This window comes from Hypomesus transpacificus, unplaced genomic scaffold (genome assembly GCF_021917145.1).
Source record: "Hypomesus transpacificus isolate Combined female unplaced genomic scaffold, fHypTra1 scaffold_139, whole genome shotgun sequence".
NCBI lineage: Eukaryota > Metazoa > Chordata > Actinopteri > Osmeriformes > Osmeridae > Hypomesus > Hypomesus transpacificus.
The window spans coordinates 126140-135000 of record NW_025813713.1 but is presented as its reverse complement, the minus strand read 5'-3'; the positions used below and the strand labels follow the sequence as shown (position 1 = coordinate 135000).

At 50.0% G+C, this 8861-nt stretch overlaps 2 protein-coding genes across 2 annotated transcripts in view; both read left to right on the top strand.

Annotated features, from left to right (window-relative positions):
- Positions 1-3174, top strand: part of fgf22 (fibroblast growth factor 22) — an 8626-nt gene extending 5452 nt beyond the window's left edge. The window contains 2 exon segments of the mRNA XM_047051162.1: positions 1905-2008; positions 2679-3174. Of these exon segments, the coding sequence (XP_046907118.1) occupies positions 1905-2008; positions 2679-2873 (299 nt within the window). The 3' untranslated portion in view covers positions 2874-3174.
- Positions 3175-5803: 2629 nt separating this feature from the next.
- Positions 5804-8846, top strand: LOC124488522 (mast cell protease 1A-like). Its single transcript, XM_047051160.1, has 5 exons — positions 5804-6033; positions 6165-6315; positions 7322-7457; positions 7661-7918; positions 8581-8846. Exons 1-5 carry the CDS (start codon positions 5952-5954, stop codon positions 8740-8742), a joined length of 789 nt encoding a protein of 262 aa, XP_046907116.1. The 5' UTR covers positions 5804-5951; the 3' UTR covers positions 8743-8846.
- Positions 8847-8861: the final 15 nt, after the last annotated feature.

The window sequence follows — 8861 nt, the reverse complement described above, 5'->3', positions numbered from 1 at the left end:
CCTCATCTCTCTCCACTGGCTACCCATCACGGTCCGTATCAGATTCAAGACTCTGGTACTGACTTTCCGAGCAGTGAACGGGACTGCACCCGACTAAATCAAGTCTCTCCTCCAGCCTTACACCCCCACCCGCCACCTACGGTCTTCTTCAGACAACCGCCTGGTGGTCCCACTGCTCAAGAGCACCTGGTCCCAACACAAGCTCTTCTCCTGTCTGGCCCCCCAGTGGTGGAATCAACTGCCCACCTCCATCAGAGACACTGACTGTCTCTCCACCTTCAAGAAAAGGCTCAAGACGCACTTGCTCCGGGAGTATAACGGTACTTAGGAATGATTGGCTGGACCTGATGTTTCCTCCAGGATCACAATGACTTTTATTGAGAGACTTGCTCTTGTTGGTTAGTTGTAACTGACCTAGAATTACTGTACTTGCTGTGTAATATATTTTTGCTGCTTGCTTTTTTCCACAGGTACACCCTTGCACTTTTTTGAGGTTCATGTTGTTCAATTGTTCAATTGTTCAACTACATGCTCTTATGGTTCTTCCCTTTTAGTTTTCACAGTGTATGCTTCATGTTTTGGCTACCCGCAATGTTTGGGGCTATCTCGTTGTTATGATCAGTGACCTATGCACTTTTGTAAAGCTCTCTTTTGGAAGTCGCTTTGGATAAAAGCGTCTGCTAAATGCGTAAGTGTAAATGAAATGTACTAGCTTGGTTTGGTGTTTCTGTCCCAGTCTGACCCCTGTCTGCTCTCCTGCCCTGCCCCCGCACCCCTCACCTGCCCCGCACCCCTCACCTGCCCCGCACCCCTCACCTGCCCCCGCACCCCTCACCTGCCCCGCACCCCTCACCTGCCCCGCACCCCTCACCTGCCCCGCACCCCTCACCTGGGGGTGCGGTACAGTAAAACCAGACCCCTGTCATGAGGCAGCAGCCTCTGAAGGGGCAGTCTGGTCCCTAGAAGGGCTCTGCCCCACCCGGCCCGGCCGCCCAGGGAAACAAAACTGTGCTAGCACAAAGCTGGACCCCCCGTGTGATGTGTGTATGTGAGGTATGTGTGTGTGTGAACTGTGTGTGTAAGGTGTGTGTGTGTGAACTGTGTGTGTGAGGTGTGTGTGTGTGTGTGCCTAACCCTCCCAGGAACAGTCTAATGTATGGTGTCAGCTGTGTGACTCGTTCTTCCTCTGTGGTACAGTGCCCTGAGTGCTAACTGTCCTGTAACTTACATTTCTTTTCTTGTAACCCACACTTCCTGTCGCCCCCCCACCCCACCCCCTGCAAAAGATCTACCTGCGTTGTGACAACACGGGTATCTTATACTGTGGGCTGGTGAGGGTTAGGGTGAAGGGGGGAGGAGAGGAGGGGAGGGTTAGGGTGAAGGGGGGAGGAGAGGAGGGGAGGGTTAGGGTGAAGGGGAGAGGAGGTGAGGGTTAGGGTGAAGGGGGGAGGAGACGAGGGGAGGGTTAGGGTGAAGGGGAGAGGAGGGGAGGGGAGGAGAGGGGTAGAGGAGAGGGTTGACCCCACAGAGACAGAGGATGTAGAGCAGGGGTGGCCAATCCTGGTCCTCAAGGACCCACTGTCCTGCATGTTTTAGAACGTTCCCTGCTCCAGCACACCTTATTCAAATGAATGGTCATTACCCGGCTTCCACAGAGCTTGATAACGACCCATTCAGGTGTGCTGGAGCAGGGAAACATCTAAAACATGCAGGACAGGGGGTCCCTGAGGACCAGGATTGGCCACCCCTGATGTAGAAGAACAGACCCAGAGAGTAGAGCTCCATCTGGTGGCCGTGGAGAGGAACTCTCCCAGCAGCAGACTGGACCTAACCCTAACCCAAGACTGTCTTCTCATGGTAACCAGGCCTGTTTCTAATCCCCCCTCCCCCCTCCCATCCCTCAGGTCTGCTGGAGATCCGCTCGGTCAAAGTCGGGGTTGTGGCCATCAAATCTGTCAGCACCGGTCTGTACCTGGCCATGTCCAAGAAAGGAACTCTCTTCGGCTCGGTAAACTTGATTCCTTTCTCGCTGTGTCAGGCACACACACACATACACACACACACTCACACACACTTACACAGGACCCAGGGGTCCCACACACACACTTTCTGGCACACACACCAGCCAGTCAGATAGGTGTGACAGAGAGACAGGTGTGTGACAGAGAGACAGGTGTGTTTCAGACAGACAGACAGGTGCGTGATAGAAAGACGTGTGTGACAGAGAGACTATTGTGTATCTGTGGTGATGACATAGTTGGGTTGTGGTTGATGAGTTTGAGATGAGTCAGCTTTGAGAGAACACAGATGTAATTAAGAATATTACTATCTGCATGTCACACCCTCTTTACTGACAGCATATAAAACATTCAGTAGATAAAGCCCACTACTTGGTCTTCCCCCTGGCTAGTTACAGATAATACACCAGACTTCAGCAGAAATTCTCTGAGATTAAACATGCAGACAGCCAAGTGTCAAGTGTGTGTGAGTGTGTGAGTGTGTGTGTGAGTGTGTGAATGCAGACTCTGACCTTTGCTCTCTGTGTTGGTTTATAAAGAGTGCCAGTTTCAACCAAGCCAATCTGTAGTAACCTGTTTCTCCCCCTCCTCCCCTCCTCCCCCCTCCTTCCCCTCCTTCCCCTCCTCCCCTCCTCCCCTCCCCTCCTCCCCCTCCTCCAGGCGAAGTACAGCCCCAGCTGTAAGTTTAAGGAGCGGATCGAGGAGAACGGTTACAACACCTATGCCTCAGTCCGCTGGAAACATGGCGGCCGGCAGATGTTTGTGTCTCTGAACGGCCGGGGGAAACCGCGGCGAGGCCACAAGGCCCGCAGGAGACACCCCTCCACCCACTTCCTCCCCATGCTGCCTTCCTAGCTACGCCCCCTGCGCTGCTATTGGTCAGCCCTCACACCCAGGCCTGCCCACCTGTGTTGTGGATGTACAGTGATGTTCATATACTGCCGCCTGCCTCTCTCTCCAGACCTCCCACTCTCTGGAACACCTGACCCCTGACCCCTCAACTCCACCCTGACTCTGACCCTACGGGGTGGGGTTCTCCATGCTGGTCTGACCCCTGACCCATCAGCACCCTGACACCAGGGGGTAATCCCCCTGCCCCCACAATCTCCCACCCTTCCACCCTCGTCCTCTACCCCCCCAGTTCCCCAGTCTTCAGTCCTCCAGTCCCCAGACCTCCAGTCCCCCAGTCCCCCAGTCCCCAGACCTCCAGTCCCCCAGTCCCCAGTCCTCCAGTCCCCCAGTCCTCCAGTCCTCTACCCCCCCAGTTCCCCAGTCTTCAGTCCTCCAGTCCCCAGACCTCCAGTCCCCCAGTCCCCAGACCTCCAGTCCCCCAGTCCCCAAACCTCCAGTCCCCCAGTCCTCCAGTCCCCCAGTCCCCCAGTCCTCCAGTCCCCAGTCCTCCAGTCCACCAGTCCCCCAGTCCCCAGACCTCCAGTCCCCCAGTCCCCAGACCTCCAGTCCCCCAGTCCCCAGACCTCCAGTCCCCCAGTCCTCCAGTCCCCCAATCCCCAGTCCTCCAGTCCCCCAGTCCTCCAGTCCACCAGTCCCCAGTCCTCCAGTCCCCCAGTCCTCCAGCCTCCAAGTCATCCAGTCCTCCAGCCCCCTAGTCCTCTACCCCCCCAGTCCCCCAGTCCTCCAGCCCCCAAATCCTCCAGTCCTCTACCCCCCCAGTCCCTCAGTCCTCCAGTCCCCCAGTCCTCCAGTCCTCCAGCCCCCAAATCCTCCAGTCCTCTACCCCCCCAGTCCCTCAGTCCTCCAGTCCCCCAGTCCTCCAGTCCTCCAGCCCCCAAATCCTCCAGTCCTCTACCCCCCCAGTCCCTCAGTCCTCCAGTCCCCCAAGTCCTCCAGTCCCTCAGTCCTCCAGCCCCCAAGTCCTCCAGTCCTCCAGCCCCCAAGTCCTCCAGTGAGGGATCCAGGAGGAGGCATCCAGGAGGAGGGGTGGAGAACTGGATCCCTGTCTCTCTCTGCTCCTCCAGGACTGTCTCAAACTTGTTGGTTAGGACATTACTTAACTGGTTATCATATGTATTTTCTCTGCATCTTTCTAACACCTGTTGCACGTAGAATTTTTAATATATTTCAATATTGTTTTTATTTTTTACTGCATGATGTTTGACTTTGGTGAATTTGGTGCACTCACACACTTCCTGTTGGACAGAACTCACACACTTCCTGTTGGACAGAACTCACACACTTCCTGTTGGACAGAACTCACACACTTCCTGTTGGACAGCACTCACACACTTCCTGTTAGATGGAACTCTCACTTCCTACTTCCTGCTTTCCTACTTGTAAACCCCTAAAGCCAGTGGTTAACCCGCTCAGTTTCCCTGAGCATATTTCTCATCATGTGTCACTGGCTTAAGAAGGAAATGAACAAGAAGTAGGAAAAAGAACGGGAAGTAATAGAAGAAGAGGATCATGGAAGCGTACACTGTTGCTAAGATACGTTCAGTGATGAGTGTGGGCCTTGGTACATGTTCAGCTTGAGAAGCATTATAAAATGTTGATAAATGATTCCTTGTTTCAACTGTATGCCCCTGTGTCTGTGTGTTAGTTTAAGACTGGAGAAACTAAACTGTATACACACTCATCCCTACTGAGGAGTCAGGACGCTCCCTCTCTCGCTCTGTTTCTCTCTGTCTCTTTCTCTGTGTCTCTCTGTCTGTCTCTCTGTCTATTCTCTCCCTTCCCTACTGTAGTGCTGTAAGAAGTTTGGGTGGGTTGGTTGGTGACACAACAGGACAGTATTAGGAAAGATGTGAAATGCAACCAACCAACCAACCAACCAACACACACAGACAGAAAGGGAGGCAGCCACTGTGGGAGTCACTGTTGCAGTAAACCAGTCCTATTATGGTCATAAAGTCTTCAATTCTCTGGTCTTATAGAAACCAAACACACATTTACTGTTCCAGCATCTGTATTCTGACTCAACTTGAAGCTCTAATCTTTGAACTAGCAGATGTATCTGCATCATAATGTCTCTAACCCTAACCCTGTATATACCATACACTGTAACCCTAACCCTGTATATACCATGCACTGTACCATGCACTACTTTGTTGAAAAGTACCTTGCATTAAAATATTTATATATTGACTCTGACCACCAGAACACAGTCAGACCCACACACTGCTTGCTTTTTCTGTAAATGTAATCCAAGTGGTAACAACAAGCACAGTAGCAGCCTCTGGGGAATGCATGAGTCAGCAGGTTTCCAGTAACATGCAGCCCTGCTGCCTGAGCAAAGTGAGGTGTCACAGGAAGAGATTATCTACTGAGCTGCGTCTGCTGTCTCCAGGACAAGCAGAAGAAGCTAATCTGTCTCACCTCATCTAAACCACACGAGTGAGAACACTACTGCTACTTGACACCATGTGTGTGTGATTGTGTGAAACCTGTGTGTGTACCAAGGTATGCATTCACCAGTGTGTCTGTGTACAGGCATTTCCTAGAGATATCTATTTATTTATTTTATCCCGGCTTAAGACCCACCATTTATGTTCTGGCGTTTCCCACCACTTGACTCGTGCTGTTGCTTGTTTTTCTGTTGTTGACTGTTTTATATTTTGTTTTAATGTGTATTTTATAGTGTTTAAATGTATTTGGATTCAGTTTTTGTGCTTTTGTTCGGCACCTCAGTCAGCCTTGCTGTGTTGAGTGTGCTTGACTTTTTGCTTTACTTACTATATCTATGGGGATGAGTGCATGCGTGCATGCATGTTTGTGTGTGTGTGTCTGTGCATGCATATGCATGAGTGTGTGTATGTGTTTACTATATGTGTGTGTAATCATGTCATCTGTACAGATCATGCCCTTTGTGGCTCCATGACTCATCAGATCTGAGTTCTGTCAGCATAGCCCCCTAACCCAGGCTGCTGTATAAATACAGACGAGTCACTCAGAGGGTCCGTACTTCGCTCAGGCATCATGGCTGCCCCTCTCACCCTCTCACCCTCTCACCCTCTCATCATGCTGCTGGCTGCCCTCCTCTCCCACCAGGAACTGACAGGTGAGTTACCTGAGACAGAGCTGCCCAGCTAACCACACCACAGAAATCATTAGTAGGTTTATTTAATACTTGTAGTTGGAGGTTGAAATCAAACTCCATGTAATGGTGTTCAGGGTTGTGATGTGTTGCAGGTGTGTCAGGGACTGAGATCATCAATGGGCAGAAGGCTGGTAGGAGCTTGTTTCCCTTCATGGCGTCGGTCCAGAACAACCTCAAACACAGCTGTGGAGGGGTCCTGATCCAGAAGAACTTTGTTCTGACTGCAGCCCACTGTAACAAGAGGTAAGCCGGTTGACTACTTGATCTGAACTTCCACTGCTGCATATAATCATGTTGTTTGGACTATGTGCTCTAAGAACTCAAACAGGAACTCAGACAGGAACTCAGACAGAGGGCAGAAGCTCACTAGGGTCATGTTCTCACTAGTCTGATTGTGGTCATTCAACAGACACTCTGAGTGACCACACTTTCTCGAAGCCACTGTTTCTCATGAACAGGGTTCCTCAAAGTCAGTTAGGTATTGTATTTCATAAACAGTGTTCCTCAAAGACAGTGTTTCTCAAGGTCACTGTGTCCAAGACAGAGTTTCTAAAGACCACTGTGTCTTAAACATTTTCAAATATAGTGTTTGTCCTGGATGCTGTATTATGTAGACACTATTTGTCAAAGCCAGTGGTTGTTGTAGTGAGAATTTCAGGGCAGCATGAAGGACGTTTCACTACCTGGGAACCTGACCTCTGACCTCTGCCTAGTGTGGTTTTTGGCGGCCTGTTTTAATTTGAGTTTTAGTCTAGTCTCTGTGTCAAGCTGTCATTTTAGTTTTTATTAGTTTTCGTCACATTCACACTCTTTTTAGTCTAGTCAAGTTTCAGTCGACTAAAAGTCTGAGCATTTTAGTCTTATTTCAGACTTATCCATGACTATTTTCGTCTATTTTAGTCAATGAAAACTGATGACATTTAGTCACTTTACACTCTCTCATACACACAAATATACCCACCCACACACACACACACACACACACACACACACACACACACACACACACACACACACACACACAGTATACACCCTAGTCATACATGTTAACCCACTTTACACTCACAAACAAACACAAGCTAGTCACACACGTTTGTCTCAGTCGTTTTCAGCCCAAGTGGCTAACGTTTAAAGCTAACGTCTAAGGCTAACGTTAAAATGAGACACATTAACCACAGCCTCATGAGTTGGCTAATAATAATAACGCGACTAAACGAGACGAAAGCAACTCTACCTCTGCCTCCTCTAGAAACCTCAGCGTGGTTTTTGGGTCACACAACATCGGGGAAAACTCAAAGGGAGCTGTGAGGTTCGCCGTGGAACGCAAATGCATACACCCTTCCTTTAAGGACATCAGGACAGGAAATGACATCATGCTCCTGAAGGTACATAATCACATGACCGTCCACTCTGACCAGCTGAACAGATTATGAGTTAAACAGCACTGTATACTCTGCTTTACATCATTGGTTGTGCTCCTGTGTGCATCGTAATAAGAATCTGTTAATTTAGCAGACAAACTACTTTCTTAATCTGCAGTCAAATGCTCTCACTGAGCTGTGCCAAGTAACCAGGATTCTCCCCACAGCTGTCCAAGAAAGTGAAAATCATCAAAGTGGCCAGGATCCCGACCAAGCCGCGCGCGGTTGGTGCTAACATCCGGTGTCAGTTGGCTGGCTGGGGGCCGACGGAGACAAGGGGCTTGGCGGTGGACGACCTCAGGGTGGTCAACGTGTCCACCGTCGACCTGGACGTCTGCCGCAAGAAGTGGCAGGATGTTCCGTTCTCCCTCCCCGACAAAGTGGTCTGCGCAGGCGGGTACAAGAGCAAGAGTGGTGCCTGCCAGGTTGGTCAGGTTTAATAGCCAGCTAGCTAACCAACTAACTAAGTAACTAACAAACTAGCTAGCTAATAAACTGACTAACCAACTAACTGGATAATATATCAACTTTATAACAGACTCAAGGCCCCCATGGTAAAAAATAAATAAAAATACATACAAACAATTCATTACATAGAAATATACAAGGAAAGAAGGGCTAAGTGTTCCCAGATCTTAAAGGTGTACTTGACAGAGCTGCAGCCAGGGACTGTCATCATGTCAATTATAACATTTGTAGAGCGGTCCAGCCGACTCATAAACTTAAAAGTGAGGATTAACTAACTGACAACATTGTTATCTAGCTAGAGAACTAACTAAACACAATGCCATAATGAAATGTAAATGGTATCTCTCCTCTCATCCCCCTCTCTTTCTCTCTCTGTCTCTCCTTCCATCTTTCCCTCATCCTTAACTTCCTTTTTTTGTCCATCCATCCCTCTCTCTCTCTTTCTATCTCCCTCTCTCCCTTCCCTCTCTCTCTCTCTCATGCTATCCTACCTCCCTCGCCTCTCCCCTCTCTCTCTCCCCTCTCTCTCTCCCTCCCTCCCTCCCTCTCTCTCTCTCTCTCTCTCTCTCTCTCTCTCTCTCTCTCTCTCTCTCTCTCTCTCTCTCCCTCTCTCCTGTAGGGGGATTCGGGGGGTCCCCTGGTGTGTGCTGGGGAGGTGGTGGGCATTGTCTCCTTCAACATGAGGAACAACTGTGACTACCCCAACGTCCCAAACATCCACACCCAGGTATCCAGTTTCCTGTCCTGGATCAGAAAGGTCCTCAACAGCAGCACCTGCTAGAACACAGGCTCTCTCACCGTCATGAAGTCATCTCTCCATTTCTCTTGCACTCACTTTTTTTTGTCTTTCCCCCCCTACCAATCTCTCTGTCTTTCTCTCTTTGTCTCTCTCTCTCTTTC

Excerpts from the sequence above, each read along its gene's own strand:
- LOC124488522 (XM_047051160.1), top strand. The coding sequence starts at position 5,952 with ATGGCTGCCCCTCTCACCCTCTCACCCTCTCACCCTCTCATCATGCTG. Across the intron at positions 6,034-6,164 it reads CTCCCACCAGGAACTGACAG|GTGTGTCAGGGACTGAGATC; the intron begins GTGAGTTACCTG and ends GATGTGTTGCAG. Across the intron at positions 7,919-8,580 it reads GCAAGAGTGGTGCCTGCCAG|GGGGATTCGGGGGGTCCCCT; the intron begins GTTGGTCAGGTT and ends TCTCTCCTGTAG.